Source organism: Macaca thibetana, chromosome 10 (assembly GCF_024542745.1).
Source record: "Macaca thibetana thibetana isolate TM-01 chromosome 10, ASM2454274v1, whole genome shotgun sequence".
NCBI lineage: Eukaryota > Metazoa > Chordata > Mammalia > Primates > Cercopithecidae > Macaca > Macaca thibetana.
The window spans coordinates 55,629,216-55,653,116 of record NC_065587.1 but is presented as its reverse complement, the minus strand read 5'-3'; the positions used below and the strand labels follow the sequence as shown (position 1 = coordinate 55,653,116).

General features: G+C 45.9%; 2 protein-coding genes across 2 annotated transcripts in view; one reads left to right on the top strand and one right to left on the bottom strand.

The window, feature by feature from the left end:
* Positions 1 to 6,348, top strand: part of GDAP1L1 (ganglioside induced differentiation associated protein 1 like 1) — a 112,551-nt gene extending 106,203 nt beyond the window's left edge. Inside the window, exon 7 of the mRNA XM_050806538.1 lies at positions 4,949 to 6,348. Coding sequence (XP_050662495.1) covers positions 4,949 to 5,292 — 344 coding nt within the window. The 3' untranslated portion in view covers positions 5,293 to 6,348. The remainder of the gene's footprint in view (positions 1 to 4,948) is intronic.
* The window catches only part of OSER1 (oxidative stress responsive serine rich 1), a 313,341-nt gene that overhangs the window by 71,561 nt on the left and 217,879 nt on the right, over positions 1 to 23,901 (bottom strand). The gene's annotated exons all lie outside the window — the stretch shown is intronic.

Genomic DNA, 23,901 nt, shown 5'->3' with positions numbered 1-23,901 from the left:
AATACGGTAGCACATGTGCTCTCTTGTTACCAGGGATGGACTGTTCTTGTCCTTGTCCAAGGATGGAAGGGGTTGTCCTTTAAAACCAATCCCTGTCCTAGTGCACCAGATCCCATCCACTCTCATCCCTGTAAGAACACCACATCCGTCATTCTATCCACTCTTCCCCAGAGAATCTTTCCCTTCCCTGCGGCATCATCCACAAACACATGCTATTTTATTCCTCCCAGCTTATGAAAATGCTCTTGACTTGTATCTCACTACTGGCCCATCCTCCCCATTCTAGCAAAACTCCGTGGCAGAATGATCTTTGTTCCCCGTCTCCAATTCCTCTCCTCCCTTTCTCTTTGAACTCCCTCCAAACCGGCTTTTAAGTCAGCATTCTACTCCAGCTCCTCTTGCCAGGGTCGCCAGTCGGTAAACGCAGTCACCAGTTCTCAGGCCTCCTATTTGACCTCAACACAGCGTTTGAACACAGTTGAGCACTGTCTCCTCCTCAGAACCCTGTCCTAAGTTGGCTTGCTGGACGCCACACTCTCCTGGTTCTTCTCCTACCTCAAAGGCCGCTCCTTCTTGTCATCTTTGCTGGTTTCTCTTGGTGTCAATATCTAAAGTTTGCGGGGGGACCCAGGGTTCAGTCCCTTGCCCTATTTCCAAGTCTGGCTATACTGATACTGTCTACTCTCCTGGCTTTAAATACCACCTCCACATTGACGGTGCTTCTCTGAGCCTGGAACCTGCATCACTAACTCCCAACTCATTATCTCCCCTCGGGGGCCCATCAGGTGTCTTCGTTGTTTGTTTTTGAGACAGGGTCTCACTGTCACCCAGACTGGAGTGCAGTGGTGTGAAAAAGGCTCACTGCAACCTCAACCTTCCGGGTTCAAGCCAACCTCCTCTTTCAGCCTCCCTAGTAGCTGGTACCACAGGCATGCATGCTACCAATTCGGCTATTTTTAATTTTTTTTTGTAGAGAAGAGGGTCTCGCCATGTTGCCCAGGCTGGTCTCAAACTCCTGTGCTCAAGCAATCCTCCTGCCTTAGCCTCCTAAAGTAAGGGAGAGAGATGTGAGCCACTGCGCCCGGCCTCATCAGGTGCCTTGAAGGTTACCTATTCACGGATAACCTTCTGATGAGAGCCTGCATTACACTTTAGCCCTTCACCGTGACGGTGACCCTCTTGAGGGGAGACATTGTATTGTGTCATGTCTTCATGCCCAGCACGTACTGCCAGGTAACCACTTGCTGAATGAATGAATCCGTGACCCAGAAGATGCAGAGCGGAAGGAGGGGGCTCAGGTTTTGATGGTAGGGAGCACTGGATTCATGGAATTCCTGAACTGAAAGGAGCAACCTGTTCAAAGGTGCAGAGGCAAGCCTCCCAGGAAAGCAGCCCTCACAGGAAGGGAAGGGAGAAGCATTCGGGCATGGGGTACAGCAGGGACAAAGGCCCGGAGGCTGAAGCGGGCAGCTTGTTGGGGAAGACAGTGGACCAATGGGCAATTCATGAGAAGTCAAGATTAGAGACGTATATTAAAGCTAAACTCACTCTCGAAAGGGCTTAATAGCTAGGCACAGGAACTTGGACATTAAGGTGCAGTCAGTGGGGAGAATTAAAGATTTTTGAGCAAAGAGGCGATGTAAGAGACCAAAGGGGCTCCAGAATTTCAGGTCAAAACAACTAGGAGAAAATATTGCACAAACAAGTGTTTCCTAAAAATGAGGCTAATTGTTTCTTTCTTAATCCCAAATGCGAGAGTCAGGCTAAATTTAGATGACACAAAAACATGGTGATAAATAATGTAAAACCACGTCGTGAGAGTTATCCTCTTTTGATTACATCAAAGAAAGAGTATTAGTAAGATATTAGTGCTTAACCCCTTTATAACATGTGTTTAATATCTGCTCCTTTCTTAAAAACAAAATGAGGCCAGGTATGGTGGCTCACACCTGTAATCCCAGCACTTAGGGACGCTGAGGCAGGCGGATCATCTAAGGTCAGGAGTTCGAGACCAGCCTGGCCAATGTGGCAAAACCCTGTCTCTAGTAAAAAATACCAAAAAAAAAAAAAAAATAGCCAGGCATGGTGGTGCACACCTGTAGTCCCCGCTACTTGGGAGGCTGAGGCTGAAGAATTGTTTGAACCCTGGAGGTGGAGGTTGCAGTGAGCTGAGATTGCACCACTGCACTCCAGCCTGGGTGACAGAGTGAGACTTTGTCGAAAGAAAGAAAGAGAGAGAGAGAGAGAGAAAGAAAGAGAGAGAGAGAAAGCAAGCAAGCAGGGAGGGAGGGATGGAGGGAAGAAGGAGAAAGAAAAAGAAAGAAAGAAAGAAAGAAAGAAAGAAAGAAAGAAAGAAAGAAAGAGAAAAAAGAAAGAAAGAAAGAAAGAAAGAAAAGAAAGAGAAAGAAAGAAAGAAAGAGAAAGAAAGAAAGAAAGAAAGAAAGAAAGAAAGAAAGAAAGAAAGAAAGAAAGAAAGAAAGAAAGAAAGAAAGAAAGAAAGAAAGAAAAAGGAAGGAAGGAAGAAAAGAAAGAAAAAGAGAGAGAAAGTCTTGGGTGCAGAGACCTTGACAGGCAGTAGTATCCAGCTGGAATTTAATTACTTTTGTTTTGTTTTTGTTATGTTTACTTTTACCATTGTAGATAGTTTATAGCGAAGCATTTAATACTACAGTTAATGATACAGTTTTTCATTCATCAATAATTCAGTAAAGATTTATTGAGCACCTATTGTACGCCAGGCACAGTTCTAGATGCAGAGGATACAGCCACAGACAAGACAGACCAAAATTCCTGCCCTCATAGAGTTTCCACTCTAGTAGAGGACAACAGACAATAAACAAAATGAGAATGTCAAGTAGATGGTGAAATGTTGCGCTACGTTCTGCGGAAGAAAACAAAGCAGGGGAGGGGAGAGTGACTGCTGGGTAAGGTCTTCCTCCACCTCCTCCACATCTTTGCTCACATGCCAGCTTCTCCTGGGCTTCACAGACCACCAATTTATAATTTCCATTTAAAACTTCCATTTTATTTATTTTTATTTTTATTTATTTTGAGACGGAGTTTTGCTCTTGTTGCCCAGGCTGGAGTGCAGTGGCACAATCTTGGCTCACTGCAACCCCTGCCTCCTGGGTTGAAGTGATTCTCATGCCTCAGCCTCCCAAGAAGCTGGGATTACAGGCACCTGCCACCATGCCCAGCTAATGTTTGTATTTTTAGTAGAGACATCTCGGCCTCCCAAAGTGTCGGGATTGGGATTACAGGTGTGAGCCATGGCACCCAGCCAAAACTTCCATTTTAAATTGGTGGTCTGGGAAGCCCATGAGAAAATGGCATGTGAGTAAAGATGTGAAGGAGGCAGAGGAATGAGCTCTGAGGCTGTGCAGGAGAAGACTGAGGCAGAGGGAACAGCCAGGGCAAAGGCTCTGTGGTAGGAATGTCCCAGATGTGAGGAGCTACAGGAGTCTGATGTGGCTGGAGAAGAGTGAGGAAGTGGGAGAGAAGCAGACTCTGAGGTCTGAAAGGTACCTGGTGGCCAGATCACACAGGGCCTTACAGGGCTTGGAAGGATTCCCGCTTTTACTCTGGCCCCAACAGGTGCATCATCATTAGAGGGGTTTGAGAAGGGAGAAGTGACGTTATCCGACACTTAAATTTTAACATGACCACTTTGGATGCTGTGCCAAGAATAGATTCTAGGGGACAAGGGCAGAAACGGAGAACTTTTAAAAGGACATTATGATAACTTAGAAGACAATGGTTGTTTGGACAAGGACGGTACAAGTAGAGGCGGTATCAGATTCTGGATGTATTTTGAAGATAACACTGTTGGAAATTGCTGACAAATTGTATGTGGGGGGTGAAAGAGAATTCATGGTGGGGCCGGGCGCAGTGGCTCATGCCTGTAATCCCAGCACTTTGGGAGGCTGAGGTGGGCAGATCACCTGAGGACAGGAGTTCAAAACCAGTCTGGCCAACATGGTGAAACCCTGTCTCTACTAAAAATACAAAAATTAGCCGGGCATGGTGGTGCACGTCTGTAATCCCAGCTACTAGGGAGGCTGAAGCAGGAGAATTGCTTGAACCTGGCAGGTGGAGGTTGCAGTGAGCTGAGATCGTGCCACTGCACTCCAGCCTGGGTGACACAGCAAGACTCTATTTCAAAAAAAAAAAAAAGAAGGAAAAAAAGAGAATTCATGGTGGCTCTGAGGATTTTGGGCAGAGCAACCGCAAGGGTGGAGGTTCCATTACTGAGATTGGGATGAGCATAGTGGCTCTGGGGGTGACAATCAGGGATTCCATTTTGAGTTTGAAATGCAGAGCGTACACCAAATGAAGCTGTCAAAGGGGTAGTTGCATATGTGTCTGGAGTTTCATGACACATACTTGCACTTTATTTATTTGAGATAGAGTCTTGCTCTGTCGCCCAGGCTAGAGTGCAGTGGCACAGTCTTGACTCACTGCAACCTCCATCTCCCAGGTTGAAGCAATTCTCCTGCCTCAGCCTCCTGAGTAGCTGGGATTACAGGTGTGCACCACCACACCCAGATAATTTTTATATTTTTAGTATAGATGGGGTTTCACCATGGTGGCCAGGCTGGTCTTGAACTCCTGACCTCAAATGATCCGCTCACCTTGCCCTCCCAAAGTGCTGAGATTACAGGTGTGAACCACCACACCTGGCCACGTATTTGCACTTTAAAAGTCAGCTGATGTATCAGCTATAAAATGAGGATAAGAAAAGAAAAGAGGAAAAAAAGTCAATTTAAAGAAAAAAATTATAATAGAAGTAGCATAAGGATATGGCAAAAATCACTGAAGTTGTACAGGAATGAGTAACCCTCAGAAAATACTGGGGCAGGGGTGCAGAAGCCAGAGGAGCTCGTAGAGAGAAGTGAGTGTGCGTGTTAGGGGAGGTTGATCCCCTTGCCTCCTCTCTCTTCCACTCTAGGGCAGAAATGCGAGCTGTGGCTCTGTGGCTGTGCCTTCACCCTTGCTGATGTCCTCCTGGGGGCCACCCTGCACCGCCTCAAGTTCCTGGGACTATCCAAGAAATACTGGGAAGATGGCAGCCGGCCCAACCTGCAGTCCTTCTTTGAGAGGGTCCAGAGACGCTTTGCCTTCCGGAAAGTCCTGGGTGACATCCACACCACCCTGCTGTCGGCCGTCATCCCCAATGCTTTCCGGCTGGTCAAGAGGAAACCCCCATCCTTCTTTGGGGCGTCCTTCCTCATGGGCTCCCTGGGCGGGATGGGCTACTTTGCCTACTGGTACCTCAAGAAAAAATACATCTAGGGCCAGGCCTGGGGCTTGGTGTCTGACTGTCGGTGTCTCTGTGCTGTGTGATTCCCCGTGAGCTCTCAGTAACTCACTGTCTCATGAACACTTGGACAGCCCTCCCCGCCCTTTGTTCTGAGTAATAATATCGTCAGTGTGAAAACATTCCATAGTTTAGAAGTAGACATTGCCAATGCTGTGACTTAAGGCCACGGCTCTACTAAAAGAGAGGAAGCAAGAGAGAGAAAGACAAAAACCAGAAACAAAACACGAATGCCTTTTCTTTCGATTCAAGGTCTCAAGATGGAACTGTGGGGACTGGTTAGAATCTGAGATGAGTCCCAGGATGTTTCATCCACCAGGGCCCAGATTCTGGGAGGTGCTGGGGACTCAGAGGGCCTGACTCCTCGCCTCCCCTTCCCTCTTGCCCAGGGAACTCTTCCACAGGACAAAGCCAACATCAAGACTCAACTCCTCTAACCGGTACCTCTGAATGGGGCTGGATAACCGGAGACCCCATGGGAGGTCCCTGAAGATCAGAAGGGGCTTCACGCTTCTCCTGGACATGGACTGGCTTGAGCCAAGGCAGTGGCACTCCAAAACCAGGCCGCAGTGGGGACAGACACCATGAGCACACCCTCTCATTGCCCTTCAGATTTGGCCCATGTGTTGGGTTTGGCGTTAATAGAAATCTCTGAAGGCAGCAGCCATCATCCTCTTCCTACCTTGAGTTTTTCTATCCTGTGAGGTGGGACTTTCAGTAAAAGCCATGTTGACCCTCTCTCAGAAGGTCAGTCCAGCCCAAGTGCAGGGGCGGATCTGGAGGTGGACAAACCTAGGTCCCCCTTCCAGCCTCCGCCCAAGCCACCTCCTTCAATACCCCCCCTCCCAGGGTCGCCGCCGTGCTACACTGTGCCATGGAGCTGGGGGGAGGGGGGAAGTCTCTGCATCCATGCCACCCACCCCGGTTGGGTCTCACTTTCCTGTGCCTTTTGCATGTTGGGAAAGGGTCTTGGTGTCACTGCCGCTCATGCACAGAAACCACCGAAAGCCCCAATAAAGCATCCAGGAGGAGCAGTTGCTTTTCATTTCTAAACCTGTGTTGTCCATCTAGTTCTCATTGCCAAGCGCTGGAGCCAGAAGGGGAGAGATGTGAGGTTTCAGTCTCAGTTCTTCACAAGAGCAAGCAAGAGTTGACTCCCAGTCTCAAGTTGCTGGGTCTAGGGCTGGCTTCCAGATTGACTTTCCAGGGCTCTGACCTTAACATCAACCCAGCTCATTTAGGCACAGCATTTTACAGGTTACAGGGCATGTTTACAACCCTTTGCTCTCATTAACCTGTGCAAGGGCCAGGTGTAGTGACTCACATCTATAATCCCAGTGCTTTGGGAGACCAAGGTGGGAGAATTGCTCCAGGCCAGGAGTTCAAGACAAGACTGGGCAACATAGCAAGACCCCATCTCTAGAAAATAAAATAAACCTACATTTTATTTAGGGGGCACCCAGGACACATGCCCCCCACCCCAATTTCCCAGAGGGAAAAATGTATTTTAAATGCCCAAGTAACATTAAATCAGGAGTATAATGTATAGAATATAAGGCATAGTTTTACTTTATTTTGCAAAAAAAAAAAAAGTATTAAGAATTTGCACATCTTTTTCATCAAGGTAAAAAGAAAGCTTAGTCATCCAGGGCCAAGACAGGGCAAAGGTGGAACTTACAGACCATGAACACTGTCTGGCACCATCCATCCCCTTGGCTAATCAACCATTCACACAGGTCGGGTGTAGTGGCTCACACCTGTAATCCCAGCACTTTGGGAGGCTAAGGCGGGCGGATCACAAGGTCAGCAGTTCGAGGCCAGCCTGGCCAACATGGTGAAACCTCATCTCTACTAAAAATACAAAAATTAGCTGGGTGTGGTGGCGCGTGCCTGTAATCCCAGCTACTCAGGAGGCTGAGGCACGAGAATCGCTTGAACCCAGGAGGCGGAGGTTGTAGTGAGCCGAGATCGCACCACTGCACTCCAGCCTGGCGACAGAGCGAGACTCCATCTCAAAAACCAAACAAACAAAAAAATCAAGCATTCACACAGATCCTCCCCATTCTTCATTCAATTTCTGCTCAAGAACAACAACATACTCAATCCTCACAGGATCTACTGCCCTCCTGCAGTGAGGATGTGCTAACCCTCTCTCCAAAAATGAGACTCACAAAGCCCCATCAGTCAGTAACATCGCTCTGGATAATGTTGGATTCTCTTCTCATTCCTCCTCTAGCTCTAGAGATCACACCCATACCTCAATCTACTATAATATACAGATGAAAACATAAATGTGACCATCACTAGCATTCCCTATAGTCAATTACACACACACACACACACACACACACACACACACACACACCCCAAGCAAAGAAGAAAATACTTAGAACTGCTATAGGTCTCATTTCTGTAATTGATTCCAAGGACACTGTTGATATTTATAATTTCGCTTTTCTCACTAGCTATTCTAGGTTCTCTTTGCCCTCAGCCAGCACCTCAGTTAGTTAGGGTATTTTACCTGGTGACATGACTCAGACTCTGGTGGTCCTTGGATTGCTACAGTCTTCCATTACTATCGGATGTGGAAGTATTATGTGGCACCGCAGACAATCCCCTATTCTTCCATGCTATCGTTGTGCAGGAGTAACCCAGTTTAGCCCTGGTAATCAGCTCAATCATCCTAGCCTGTAGAGAAACACACTACTTTGCCTGCAGTTTCAAGGGTATGAGGAGCTCAAAATGGCCAAGTGGCAGTCTCAACTTCTAACTTAATTGAGCCACTGAATTATTCCTCAATAGATGGACTCCTCCCTTGGGAGCTATAATTTCTAAACTATTAAAATCCAAAGCTTCAGGGATGTGAAGCAACAGTTTTAGGAATGGGTTATTTGTATAATAGTGAGAGTCTCTTCCACCTCAGCATTGCTAGACTCGACTCGTGTTCTCTGGTAGTGGGAGAAACAGCACTGTGGTTGGTTCAAAGTACATACTGTATCCTGTAGGACAGCACTCCACATTGCAGTGTCTCCTGGCTGTCACCGTAACAGTCTTCAAGAGGTCATTTCAGTATTCGATAAGACCAGCTCCTTCTAGATAAGAGAGTACATGGTAAGGCCACAATATCCCATGGGTATAACTACATTGCTGAATTTCTTTTGTGGTAATAGCAACTCTTTGGTCAGAAGCAATGTTATCTGCAATAGCAACACTGGAACCAAGGCATTCATAAGTCCATGGATATAGTGGTCGGAGAAGTCAAACACATACAGAGAATAAGTGAGTACAAACTGCTGCTTCCTCTGTGATGGAAGGGGTTCAATGTGACCTATCTGCTCTCAGATAGCTGGTTCCTATGGCGAGCGGTGTCATATTAGGAATTGTGCACACTGGGCACTCTGCAGTGGTATTCACTAAATCAGTCTTAATCAGAGGAAGTCCGTGTTGTTGTATCCATCTATAACCTCTAGCTCAATTACCATGGCCCTTTTGTACATCAGCCTATTGAGCAAGCACTAGAGTGGCTGGGGAAAGAGAATGACAGACAGCTACAGAACAAGGCATCTTGTCCATTGGTTTCTTGAACAATGGTTTCCTCTGCAGTGGGTACTGTTTGGGGGAACATGTGCATAGGACACAAATACCCTCCCATTCTGTGTCCATTGTTAGGGGTCCATCCACATTCCTTCTCCCACAGAGCTCCTTATTATCAATCTTCCAATCTTCTTTCCATGTTCATGAGCATCCACCCAAACCATCCGTCCCACGAATATGTACAGATTTGTATTCCTGGACTTCTGTCTCTAGCTTGATAGAGCAGACAAGCAGACATACTGCTTGAAATTCTGTTCACTGCGAGGATTTGCCTTCTGCAATGTCTTTCGGAGCATTTCTGTAGTGCTGCAACTATCCACTTCCAGGTGGTGCCAGGCCTGAGTTTTTTCTTCCTCCATCAACTGATTATGGGGCATTTGCCATAAGGCCTCTGGTGTTGACTGAGGAAGAGGCAGCAATGTGGTGAAATAGATGCCATCGTCTGAGCTATGTCACTTTCACTTGATGGTAGAATGATGCTACTGTATATGCCTAGCTTTATGGCTTGATGGATCAGATGATACCCAGTTCATGATGGGGACATCAGGTTGCATAGTCACCTGGTGTCTCCTGGTCAGGTGTGCAGTCTCTACCAGGGCCCAGTAGAAAGCCAGATGTTATTTCTCAAGAGGACCATTATTGTTTGCAGAAGATGACATGACTTTGTTCCAAGTCCTAGGGATGTGCACTGAGATTTTCCTATTAGTGCTTGCTGGAAGCTCCATACCGGATGCCTATGTCACAGGTGATTTAAACACCACTGGATCTGCTAGGTCATAAGGCTGAACTCGCAGAACATCTTACACGGCAGCCTGAATTTGCTTTGGGATCCATTCAAAACTGGCAGTCTTATGGGTTATTCAGTAAATGGTTTGGAGCAGTGTACACAAATGGATGTACTGCCAGGTACAGTGGCACATGCCTGTAATCCCAGCTACTTTAGAGGCTGAGGCAGGAGGATCACTCAAGCTCAGGAGTTCGAGACCAGACTGGTCAATTTAGTAACACTCCCACCAAAAACAAAGACAAAAATAAAAACAAATGGGTGTATGTTGCCTCCCAAATCCAAAGAGGGCCACCAATTGTGCCTTTTTCTTAGTAGGAGGTGCAGCAACTTATCTTTCACTTGGTTGGGATATCCTGACATTTCCTAGATCCCTGGGTTGCTAAAAACTTTGCCAAGCTTCCAGGACTCTGAATGTTCATAGGGTTTACATGCCACCCTCTGACGAGCCTGGATCTTAGTGAATCATCTGGTGTACTTGATGCGTCCTGCTCATTAGTTACAGCATGATGTCATCAATGTAGTGGATCAATGTTTTGTTATAGATAATCAAGATGATCAAGGTCTCTACATACTAGATGATAGAAAAAGAAAAGCTGATATAGTCCCGTGGAAGAAAGTGATATGCTACTGCCCTGTTAAGTAAAAGCAAATAAGGTTGGGCACGGTGGCTCACACCTGTCATCCCAGCACTTTGGGAGGCCGAGGCAGGTGGATCCACCTGAGGTCAGGAGTTTGAGACCAGCCTGACAAATATGGTAAAACCCCATCTCTACTAAAAAGACAAAAACTAGCTGGGCGTGGTGGCATGTGCCTGTAATCCCAGCTACTCGAGAGGCTGAGACAGGAGAATTGCTTGAACCCAGGAGGCAGAGGTTGCAGTGAGCTGAGATTGCGCCACTGCCCTCCAACCTCAGTGACAGAGAAAACTTCATCACAAAAAAAAAAAAAGACTTTTGGTGATTCTTATTAATTTGATGTATAGAATAAACGTTTTCTAGACCAAGAGCTGGATACAAAGTGCTGAAGACTGTGTTGATTTGCATTAATAAAGAAACCACATCTGAAAAAACTGCAGTTTGAATTACCACCTGACGGGGTTCACAGTAAAACCTGATCCTTCTTCTGGACCCATCCCTTTTACAGTATTGCTTTTAGTTTACTAGTCTAGTGTGTGAGGTGGTGGTGGTGTGAAGTTCCAGGAGCTTTCTCTTGGCCCTTTTACCCTAAGTAGTCCTCATTCCATGGGTCAAGCAGACCTGTGTAGGCTCTGCTAGTTGTTAAATTTGTTTGTTCCAATAACATATGCAGGACCTGGGGTAAAAATCACAGCTGGGTTCACAGAGCCACTGGTCCACTCACTATGAGATGGTTTCAAACCAAAACTCCATTTATCACCTAATCCCAATAAGCCTCATTAAAAATTATTTGTTAATTTATTTACTTTTACATTTCTGTGGTATGTATGGGGTACATGAGACACTTTGATACAGGAATACAATGCATAATAATTATAACAGGGCAAATGGGGTATCTATCACCTCAAGAATTTATCCTTTCTTTGTCTTACAAACAATCCAATTATATTCTTTAGTTTTTTGTTTGAGATGGAGTCTCACTTTGTTACCCAGGCTGGAGTGCAGTGATACGATCTCAGCTCACTCTGCCTCCCAGGTTCAAGTGATTCTCCTGCCTCAGCCTCCCGAGTAGCTGGGACTACAGGCATGTACCACCACACCTGGCTAATTTTTTGTATTTTTAGTAGAGACAGGTTTCACCACGTTGGCCAGGCTGGTCTCAAACTTCTGACCTCAAGTGATCTCCCCACCTCGTCCTCCCAAAGTGCTGGGATTACAGGCATAAGCCACTGTGCCTGGCCTCTTTAGTATTTTTATTTTAAAATTTTGTTTGTAGAAACAAGGTCTCACTATGTTGCCCCAGCTGGTCTCAAACTCCTACACTCAAGCAATCCTCCTGCCTTGGCTTCCCCAAATTTTGAGATTACAGGCGTGAGCTACCATGCCCGGCCTTTTAGTGCTGACACCCTTGTTGAAAATTAATTCAGTGTAGATGTACTGATTTAATTCTGGGTTCTCTATTCTTTCCCATTGGTCTATCTGTCTGTTTTTATGCCAGTACCATGCTGTTTTGGTTACAGTATCATTTTAAGTCAGGTAATGTGATTTCTCCAGTTTTATTCTGTTTGCTTAGGATAGCTTTGGCTATTCTGGATCTTTCGTGGTTCCATATAAATTTTAGGATTATTTTTTCTATTTCTGTGAAGAAAGTCATTGGTATTTTCATAGGGATTGCATTGAATCTGTATATTGCTTTGGGCAGTATGGACATTTAAACAGTATTAATTCTTCCAATCTATGAACATGGAATATATTTCCCTTTTTTTGGTATGTCCTCTTCAACTTGTTACATCAATGTTTTGTAGTTTTCATTATAGAGATCTTTCACTTCTTTGGTTAAATTAATTTTCAGGTATTTTATTTTACTTGTAGCTATTGTAAATGAGATTATTTTCTTGATTTCTTTTGCAGATTGTTTGCTGTTGGCATACAGAAATGCCACTGGTTTTTGTATGTTGATTTTGCATCCTGCAACTTATCAGTTCTAAATTTATCAGTTGTGATAGTTTTTTGGTGGAGTCTTTTGTTTTTTCCAAATATAAGCTCATCTTATCTGCCAACAAGGATAATTTGACTTCTTCCTTTCCAATTTGGATGCTCATTATGTCTTTCTTTTGTCTAATTGCTCTAGCTAGGACTTCCAGTACTAGTTGTATAACAGTGGTGAAAGTGGGCACCCTTGTCTTGTTCTAGATCTTAAAGGCTTTCAGTTTTTCCCCATTCAGTATGACACTGGCTGTGCATCTGCCATACATGGCTTTTATTGTGTTGAGATATGTTCGTTCCTTCTATCCTGTTTTTTGAGGTTTTTTATCATGAAGGGTTGTTGAATTTTTCAAAAGCTTTTTCAGAATGAGGTGAAATTGTCATGTGGTTTTGTCCTTCATTCTATTGATATAATGTATCACACTGGTTGATTTGCATATGCTGAACCATCCTTGCATCCCTGGGATGACTCCCACTTGGTCATGATTAATGATCTTTTTAATGTGTTGTTGAATTCTTTTTGCTAGTATTTTGTTGAGGATTTTTACATCAATGTTCATCAGGGATACTGACCTGTAGTTTTCTTTTCTTTTATTTTTTTTTTTTAATGTGTCTTTGTCTGGTTTTGGTATGAGGGTAATACTGATCTCATAAAATGAGTTTGGAAATAAGCCCTGCTTTTGATTTCAGTAGCATTTTAGGTCCCCAGGGAGTAGCTTCAACTCAGAGCCAGTGTAGAATATACCTTGAAAGCTCTAGGCCGGGCGCGGTGGCTCAAGCCTGTAATCCCAGCACTTTGGGAGGCCGAGACGGGCGGATCACGAGGTCAGGAGATCGAGACCATCCTGGCTAACACGGTGAAACCCCGTCTCTACTAAAAAAAATACAAAAAACTAGCCGAGCGAGGTGGCGGGCGCCTGTAGTTCCAGCTACTCGGGAGGCTGAGGCAGGAGAATGGCGTAAACCCGGGAGGCGGAGCTTGCAGTGAGCTGAGATCCGGCCACTGCACTCCAGCCTGGGCGGCAGAGCGAGACTCCGTCTCAAAAAAAAAAAAAAAAAAAAAAAAAAGAAAGCTCTGGGTATTTCTCTCTTTCTTGAAATTTCTTCCTTTTCTCTGGGATACACCCAGGTAAGTGTCAGGCTTCTCTGAAGAGCTTAAAGGAAGATAGTTTATACTTGTGACAGTCACAGGAACTTTTCTCAAGGAGATCTAGCCTTCCCTACATTTCATGGGCCCCAGGACACTCAACTGGGTAAGAGATTACTTCTGCAGGTCACTTCTGCAGGACAGTTCTCTGGGTGTCCTTGGACTGACCCAGTTCTCCCCACTTTCGTGTTTACAATTCTCTAAAATAACAGTAGAATGTGCTGGAATGTAATATCTTCACATAAGAAGGAACTAGCTAGAACTTCCTGGGCTCTGTTCCAATCCCCCCAAAGCCCACCCAGAACAGGATGCCCTTCAGTGCTTTAGCTCAGTGATCACATTGCCCTGGGGCATAAAACCCAAGCCAAGCTACTTCCAGGTTCCCACTGCTGCAGTGCAAGTGAGGCATACACAGTCAAGACATTATCCACCTTGGGCAGCATTCCTGAGGCTTGGGGGACCAGGCTTCTGTTGTCCTTTGCTGCCGATCTGTAACTAATAAATCTGCTTCATGTAACTTGTGAATATGAGTGTTCTGTCCCATCGGATTCAGACAAGTTGGTAGCCAGTGCATGGTGAGCCTGTTTCACCACTTCATTAGTCTGTTTTCACACTATTGATAGAGACATAGCCAAGACTGGGCAATTTACAAAGGAAAGAGGTTTAATTGGACTAACAGTTCCACGTGGCTAGAGAAACCTCACAACCACAGTGGAAAGCAAGGAGAAGCATGGATGGCATGCTTACATGGATGGCAGCAGGCAAAGAGAGAGCTTTGTGCAGGGAGACTCCAGTTTTTCAAAACCATCAAGTCTTGTAAGACTTACTATCACAAGAACAGCACGGGAAGGACCTGCCTCCATGATTCAATTACCTCCCACTGGGTCCCTCCCACAACACGTGGGAATTCAAAATGAGATTTTGGTGGGGACACAGCCAAACCGTATCTCCACTTAAAGTTAGGTCTCTGCTCACTGGACCCAAAGTTTTTCTGACTATACAGAGCAAGTAAGACTTTAGTAAACTGCTCAAATGTTTGATTTCTAGGGACAATATGATGAATTTACCTCCAGTAAAAGTCCCTGTGGGTCAAAATATTCCAGTGGTTGCTATGGCTCTGCTGCCATGGTGGAGTATTTGCACCCAACTCATTTCTGGCAGTAAGTGCTGCCACTTAGACTCTGCCACTCCTCATCAAAACCAGGAAGCCCATTTCAGTGGCAGCACTTCCCACTGTCACACCTGGCTATAGAGGAAAGTACTCCAGGCTTTTGAATGGTACTAGTGCTTTCTTTGCCAGTGCTTGCTCAATGCCTTAGTGAAGGGAGTGTCCTCAGGGCCCTCCTGGTGGACTTAAAGTAGCTGATAGGGTCAGCGTCAAGTCATACATAACGACTGGGTGTGGTGGGGTGCCTGTAATCCTAGCTACTCTGGAAGCTGAGATGAGAGGACCAACTGAGGCCAGGAGTTTCAGACCAGCCTGGGCAACATAGTGAGACCTTGTCTCAAAAAAATTAAAATTAAAATTAAAAAAGAAAGATGTTACCCCATGATATTTTTTAAAACCACACATAGTAAATCCATCCGAACATTTCCATTTCCTTAAAACTTTGAATTCCTCCCCTAACAGTATCTTAGGGAAATTCTGGCATCTCAACTTCAATGAACGTAGACCACCACTAAGTCCAAGTTTCAGTTAATCAATCCAGGAAACCATTAGAATCACTTGCGAATGCTGAGATAACATATTAAATCTAGACTCTCCAGAAAATGCATGAATGTCCATAAATTTAACCCAGCCTAACATGGTTTATTCTTCTTGGTCTGGCATCTTCATATTTCATTGCCACACATACTCCCCCAGGTCTCTGTCAATGTACATCAACAAAGCATTTTTATTCTTTGGTGTCATAGACTCTCTTCTGGGTCAGACTCTGAACTTGCTCTCCTGGGGCATGTGTGGGTCTGGAAGCAGTGAAGAGTGCTGGAGTTGGCCTTGAGATGAGGCACCCCCTTGCAAGGAAACTGTCTTGGATGAGGTCATTACAAGTCTTCAAGCAAAAGAATGATCTTCTCAGAAGAGGGGGAGGGCTGCTTCCACTGTTAACGAGGGCCCGGGTTGATTTGGAGGTTCAAGGTTGGCAGATTCATCTGAGTTCACCCACAGGGGTCCAGAATGTATCTGAATAATGGAATGGAGCCCATGAGCCTGCCATTGCTACTGCATGACTGGGGGCACTGCTGTCGCTACTGAAGCTCATGGAACTTCACCACTGCTGCTGAAAGAAAACCTGGAAACCCCCACTCCTGTTGATTGCTAAAATGCTTTTCATATTGTTAGAGCCCAGGACCATCTACAGTCACCTTCAGTCACCCACCGCCACTGTCAGAGCCCATTTCTAGAATCAGAGAAAAAATTAAAAATGTCCTTGTTTCCTCCACCTCCCAGTCTCCACCAGTGTCTTCCACTGGCAGAGCCCAAAGGAAAGCAGGATGAGAAATGCACAAGGTAGGCTTCCCATCCTGGGGATACAGAGGAGCATGCGGAGGGGAAGGGTGGAGATCAGAGGCAATGGACATCACCCAGGACACTAACCTTGCTGAACTTCAGGTCCCTCACCTCTTGTTAAATACAAGATATTGTATTTAACCTTTTAAATACAAGGTTAAAAATTCATCCCCTACTTACCTCAGCAGATTAGGGTGAGGAACGAAGATAATGATTCTGACATTACTTTATAAATTAATCAAGTGCTATACATTTGCAATGGAATGTTACTATTCCAGTTATTATTACAGTTGCATGGATTATTAATATTGTTGTTGTAATAGGTACTGGGACTGCCACCTTTGTTTCCCCAGTGACTGGGAGGATTGGCTGTTAATGGCTCACAGCTGAGTCCCTCTTGGGACACTGCTTCAGCTGAAGGGAGCTGTCTCATTCAAGGTTACTCCACTTCCCTAAGGGTAGCTCACATCCAACGACTGGTAGGTACAGAGATAGAAAGGTCTGACCCTTCTTACTTCAATTTAGGACATCTCTGAAGGGCCATCCCAGACCCACGACTCTCCACAGGATCGGCTAAGGTTCTGGAACAACTGAGTCATAGTTCAACTTCTCTCTCTGCCCTTCCCTGCGTGTCTCACTCCCTTGCAGGTGACGTTTCCGAGAGCACTTCCCAATAAACCTTCTAAATGTAAATCTCATCTCAGAGTCTGTTTCTGAGGAAACCATCCTAAAGCGATTATCGTGGTGCTTTCAAGCACCGTCACAAACATTTGACCCTGAAGACCACCCTAAGGTGTGGAAAGGGCGCAGAGTGTTACACATACTCCTCGTTCAGATGAAGAAGTTGAGGCTCAGAGAGATTAAACAGCTCACCCAAGGTTGCTCACAAAGTCAGGGTAGAATCAGATCTGAGTACAGCTCTCTTGACTCTCTGACAGGTGTTTTGACCATTTCACTTCCAGGGAGAAAGCAGAGATGCCTATTTGGGGGGAGGTCAAGGATTAGAGCTGGGAGGATGCTTCGAGTCAGCCTCTTCTGTCTGCTGGAGCAGAAGCAGATTAGCCTTGCCCTGGACTTGGGATCCCTAGCAGGAGGACGAGGAGGAGAATCCATTCACAAACACTCCTGAAGCACCTACCCTGGGCCAGTCATTAAATAGGACCCAGTCCCCAACCCCAGGAAGCCTCCAGCTTTGGGGCTGAAGAAGAGAACAATATTGCTTGAAGGTAAGAGGAACTCTGGAAGCAGGATGGAAAGCAATTTTGGCCAGAACAATAAGTGAAATACTGATCAGCAGGAAGAGGGAGAGGTTGGTTTGGTCCTGCTGAGATTTGGAGATGACTGCCCACAGCAAAGACAGAGAAACTCCCATCTCGGTTTGGAGACAGGGAGGGTCTTCAGTTGTTAGAAGAGCTGGCAACTCTTCCTAGAACCTGTGGAAAGACTATTGCCCAACTGAGTTTTTTCCATTAAATAGCCAATACACTGTAGCTTTTCTAAGGATATCTGCATGAAGAGAAAGAGTAACGTATCACTTCTGCTCACATTCCAATGGTAAGAATGGAGGGCCTCACTCAGCTGCAAAGGAGGCTGGGAAACGTATTCTCTGACTGGGTAGTCTATTGCTAAGGAAGAAGAGAACAGATTTTCGTGGACAGCTAGCAGCCTCTAGCATAAGGAATAACTGTGAATGAGAAGAAGATCAGGTAGACTGCTGGAGAAAATGGTAGACTCTGGCTGGGTGTGGTGGCTCATGCCTGTAATCCCAACACTTTTGGAAGCCAAGGTGGGTGGATCATCTGAGGTCAGGAGTTTGAGACCAACCTGGCCAACATAGTAAAACCCTGTCTCTACTAAAAATACAAAAGTTAGCCAGGCATGGTGATGCGTGCCTGTAACCCCAGCTACTAGGGGGAGGCTGAGGCAGGAGAATTGCTTGAACCGGGAGGCAGAGGTTGCAGTGAGCCGAGATTGCACCAGTGCACTCCAGCCTGGGCAACAGGAGCGAGATTCCATCTAAAAGAGAGAGAAAGAGAGAAAGAGAGAGAGAGAGAAAGAGAGAAAGAGAAAGCAAGAAAGAAAGAGAAAGAAAGAAAGGAAAGAAAGAAAGAAAGAAAGAAAGAAAGAAAGAAAGAAAGAAAGAAAGAAAGAGAAAGAAAGAAAGAAAGAAAGAAAGAAAGATAAAGGAAGGGAGAAAGGAAGGAACAGAGAGAGACAGAAGGGAGGGAGGAAGGAAGGAAGGAGGGAAGGGGAGGAAGGAAGGAAGGAAGGAGGCGGGGGAGAAAGGAAAGAAGGAGAGAAAGAAAGAGAAAGAGAGAGAGAAATAAAAAGAGAGAAAGAAAGAGAAGAAAGAAAGAAAGAAAGAAAGAAAGAAAGAAAGAAAGAAAGAAAGAAAGAAAGAAAGGGAAAGAAAGAAAGAGAAAGAGAGAAAATGGCAGACTCAGTATGGGCTGGAAGACATTAGAAACCCCTCACCCACCTGTTCTACATATGGGACACCAAGGCCCTGCATGGGGTGATGTCTGGTTTGGTCAGGATCTCACTGTAAGAGGGATAGAGCTCCAGGAGTCCTTTCCCTGGTCCCATTATTTTTATTTTTATTTTTGAGAGACAGAGTCTGACTCTGTTGTTACCCAGGCTACAGTGCAGTGGTGAGATCATAGCTCACTGCAGCCTCAAACTCATGGGCTCAAGTGATCCTCCCACCTCAGCCTCCTGAGTTGCTGGAACTACAGGCGTGCACCACCATGCCTGGCTCCTGGTCCCATTCCGTCTCTCAGAACATGATGGAGAAAATCGAGTGGGAGACAGGAAATGTCAATACACAGGCATTTACTCAGAAATCCGTCAGCTGCCTAGTCTTCTATGAGTTGCCATCAGGTGCTTCAGAAATGAAGAGGATGGGGGCTATCAGAGTTCAGTAGTCATGAAGATGGACAACACTGCCAGGACTGTGGTAGCAGGTGTCCCCAAAGTTTAGACTGTTAAGAAAGGTCTCTCCGTTATTACAGGATTCCTGCTGGGGAGGGCAGTAGGGGCTTCTAAAGGGCATATTTTCTTTAGCTCGTTGGTTCCTCACTGCCAAAGTCACAGACTCAATTGCCCAGATCACATCAGCCTATCTCCAAAGACCTGTTTGGTTCCTTTCTAGCAACTTACATTACCCAAAGGCCTTAGTTTTCTCATCTCTGAAATGGAGCTGATGATAATAGCTTCCGTTCATTGACTACTAACTATTGCACTCTGAAATTTACATTAAAAAACTCTGTCAAAAAAAAAAGACAATTAAAGCCTAGTGCAGCAGAAAGTATTGTCCTCACTTCGTAGTTGAGTAACCAGCTCAGAAAAACTAAGTGATTTGCCCAAGATCACACAGCTGAGGAGCTGATTGGCAGAACTGGAAGGTGGTCCGCTTGGCTCCAGGTCGAGTGCTTCTAATAACTCCAGATGAGAGTCCACTTATGTCCCCGTCCATTCACTCCACATCACTCCCAGCAGCACAGCGGGTGCCTGGCAGATGGAGCATGATCAGGAAATGCAAGCAGAAGGCAGGAAGGGTTGAGAGGAGTGGAGGGTGGGAAATTAGCAACAGCAGCTTGTTAGGGCAGGGCCCCAGTAACTTTTTCTTTCTTTCTTTTTTTTTGTTTTTGAGATGGAGTCTCACTCTGTCGCCCAGGCTACAGTGCAGTGGTGCCATCTCAGGCCACTGCAACCTCCACCTCCAGGATTCAAGCGATTCTCCTGCCTCAGCCTCCTGAGTAGCCGGGATTACAAGCATGTGCCACTGTGCCTGGCTAATTTCTGTATTTTCAGTAGAGACGGGGTTTCACCATGTTGGCCAGGCTGGTCTCGAACTCGTGACCTCAAGTGACCCACCTCGGCCTCCCAAAGTGCTGGGATTACAGGTGTGAGCCACTGCACTCAGCCCCCAATATCTTTAGAAATTAAGAGACTAACTAGAGGTGGCTCCCGGGCTCCCACCCACCTACCTCCTAGGCACTCCCACACCCCAGATGCACATGCCCTGGGCAGCCACACCCTGACAGAGAAGACATGGCAAGTGGCAGGGCTCAGTGAGAAGGTCCCCAGCCTGGTCCCCAAAACTAACCAGCCCAGGAACCAATGCCAGGCAGCTCTTAGCTCACCTTTGGGCAGATAGCACCTCAAACAAGATGGGGACCTACTTAAGCCAAAAGGACACCACAGACACAATGTGCTCTTTCCTTTTACAGCTCTCCTGAAAAACAGTTCTTATTCTCCCTCATCCCCTAGTGAACCCCGAAACCAGACTGCAGAGTCTCAGAAACTCCATTCCCATGCTGGAGCACTGGAACCCGGCCATTCACTGACTACACTTTTTTCTTTTTTTGAGACAGGGTCTTGCTCTGTCACCCAGGCTGGAGTGCAGTGGCGCAGTCTTGGCTCCTTGCAACCTCCACTCCCTGGGCTCAAGCCATCTTCCCACCGCGGTCTCCCAAGTTAACTGGGACTACAGGTGCATACAACCATGTCTGGCTAATTTTTTTTGTATTTTTAGTAGAGACAGGGTTTTGCCATGTTGCTCAGGTTGGTCTCAAACTCCTGAGCTCAAGCGATCCACCCTCCTTGGCCTCCCAAAGTGCTGGGATTACAGGCATGAGCCACTGAGCCGACCCTGACAGTACATTTTGACTACCCATGAGTCTTTAAAATTTAAAAGTCATATGCATGGGTTTTTCCCCCCTGATTTTAAAGTAAGTTACAGTTCTGGTGGCACATCAGAGACTTACTGAGCACTTGAAAGACATTTATCTAGTACCTCCCATGCGTTAGTTCCTGTTCTTTTTATTTTATTTTTTTTTATTTATTTATTGAGACCAAGTCTCACCCTGTTGCCCAGGCTGGAGTGCAGTGGTGCAATCTCGGCTCACTGTAACCTCTGCCTCCTGGGTTCAAGTGATTCTCGTCCCTCAGCCTCCTGAGTAGCTGGGACTAAAGGCAGCCACCACCAGCACCACGCCCGGCTATTTTTTTTTTTTTTTTTTTCATTTTTAGTAAAAATGGGGTTTCCCCATGTTGGCCAGGCTGGTCTTGAACTCCTGACCTCAAATGATCCACCCAACTTGGCCTCCAAAAGTGCTGGGATTACAGGCGTGAGCCACCATGCCTGGCCTCACTAGTTCCTGTTGTGAGTATAAGTGTTAATTCATTTAGTTCTCACAACCCTTTAAGTTCTAACACCCATTTTACAGATGAGGAAACTGTGGCCCAGGGAGGTCAAGGAACTTGTTAAGAAATAGCCAGAGTGTGGCAGAGTCAGGATTTAAACGAACGCAGTCCATGTTAATCTCGCCATTCCTTTGCTTGTCTAAATGCTTTATATAAACCATCTCTGCCTGAGCTGGTAACAGTGTCAGGGTAGATTAGGGAAACACCTGCTTTTGACCCTCAGCACACTTTGGGGTCTCTCCTTTCACTGTCTATGCCCAGTTAGACTGTAGACCTACTGAGGGCAGGTCTGTATTTCTCTGAGTTAATGGTGTATCCCCTGTGCCTAGCACTGAGCCTGGTACACCTGGTGCTCCTCAGCTGTTGGGGCAGTGAAAGCTGAGTAAGTTGAGGCACTATTAACCCCACCACATGCTTCAGAAACTGACGCTCAGAGACACTGACTTGGTCGAGGACACACAGCTATGAGTTCTAGTCAATATGAGCCCAGGGCTTTCTGCCTCCAGGTTCTACACTAGACATATACCACTTACTCTTTTTTTTTTTTTTTTTTTTTTGAGACAGAGTCTCGCCCTGTCGCCCAGGCTAGAGTGCAGTGGCCGGATCTCAGCTCACTGCAAGCTCCGCCTCCCGGGTTTACACCATTCTCCTGCCTCAGCCTCCCGAGTAGCTGGGACTACAGGCGTCCACCACCTCGCCTGGCCAGTTTTTTGTATCTTTTAGTAGAGACGGGGTTTCACTGTGTTAGCCAGGATGGTCTCGATCTCCTGACCTCGTGATCCGCCTGTCTTGGCCTCCCAAAGTGCTGGGACTACAGGCTTCAGCCACTGCACCCGGCCACCACTTACTCTTTTTATTCCTCTTCACCTTCTTTGTGATGGTAAGATCACTTATTCTTTGCAGTGACTGCATTTATCACTAAAATGGAGTTGCTATAATTTATCTAACTGATTGGCATTTAGGTTCTTGATAATCTTTCACTCTTACAGCCAGCTGTAATAAAACCTTTGTCCTTAGCTTTGCTCACTTCTTGAAGCATTTCTAAAGCCCACATCCCTAGATTGAAATCACTGGGTCTACATATTTTAAGTGTGTTTTGTTTTATTTTGTTTTTTGAGAAGGAGTCTCACTCTATTGCCCAGGCTGGAGTGCAGTGGCACGATCTCGGCTCATTGCAACCTCTGCCTCCCGGGTTAAAGCAATTGTCCTGCCTCAGCCTCCCAAGCAGCTGGGATTACAGACACGCACCACCACGCCCGAATATTTTTTGTATTTTTAGTAGAGACGAAGTTTCACCCTACTGGCCAGGCTGGTCTCAAACTCCTGTCCTCAAGCGATCCACTGGCCTTGATCTCCCAAAGTGCTGGGATTACAGACGTGAGGCACCGCACCCAGCCTACTACTAGGTCACCATCTAAACAGGTGGGACCAACTTACCTCCCCTTTTAAAGTATGAGAATACTTGTTTTCTGTACTCTGTGTGTGTTCAACTTTAAAATTCCCCAGAGACTGTATTTGAGGTTTCTGGGACAGTTTCTAAAGGTGTTTAAACTGTAAAGAATTTCTCCTAACAGAACCTACCTTCTTGACAGTTATCAAAAGTATTTTTATTTTGGAGACTTTTTAAAAGGCCAGTCACGGTAGCTCACTCCTGTAATCCCAGCACTTTGGGAGGCTGAGGCGGGTGGATCATCTGAGGTCAGGAGTTCGAGACCAGCCTGGCCAATATGGTGAAACCCCATCTCTACTACAAATACAAAAATTAGCCGGACATGGTGGTGCATGCCTGTAATCCCAGCTACTCGGGAGGCTGAGGCATGAGCATTCCTTGAAGCCAGAAGGCGGAGGTTGCAGTGAGCCGAGATGGCACCACTGCACTCCAGCCTGGGTAAGACAAGACTCTGTCTCAAATAAATAAATAAATATTACAAATAAATAAATAAATAAATATTACAAATAAATAAATAAATAAATATTACAAATAAATAAATAAATAAGACCTCTGCAGTTTATTCCTCTGGGAACTAGGTCCAGCTCCCCATGTCCAGTAAACCTATGTGAACACGTGCAACCAGGCCTGAACTACATTTGTATGTTGATGTAGAAAAAAAGGAGGCAGGGCTGCAACAAAGTGCACCCAGAGGTCTGCTCCCCCATCACTCACCAGGAAACCAGCTGCCACATCAGCTGTGAGTGGGAGTTTCTTTTCATGTTGTTTCCAAAAATATAAGCCATAGTCAGCTTGGGAAGAACTTTTCATCAAGCAGAACAGAGAAACAGAGTAGAAAAGATTCGAAGACTTGGTGAGATTATACAGTCCACTCCCATCGTTTATTACAGGAGGAAATTGAAACCCAGAGACACTGAGTGACTAGTTCAAGGTCACACAAATGAGTGGAAAAACCAGCAGCAGAACCCAGTTCAAACCCAGCTCAAAGCCAGGTGCTCTAACTTCCAGCTGAGCATCTTAGTCCATTTTGTGCTGCTATAGCAGAAGACCATAGACTGGGTGACTTATAAAGAACAGTGACTTATTTCTTACAGTTCTGGAGGCTGGGAAGTCCAAGATCAAAGGGCTGGCATCTGGCTAGGGCCTTCTTGCTACATCATCCCATAGTGGAAGGCAAAAGGGTTAAAGATTTTGGGGGCTGGGGGACAAACTCACCCTTTATAAGGATGCTCCTCTCATGGTAACAAACCCACTCTCCAAGTAATGGC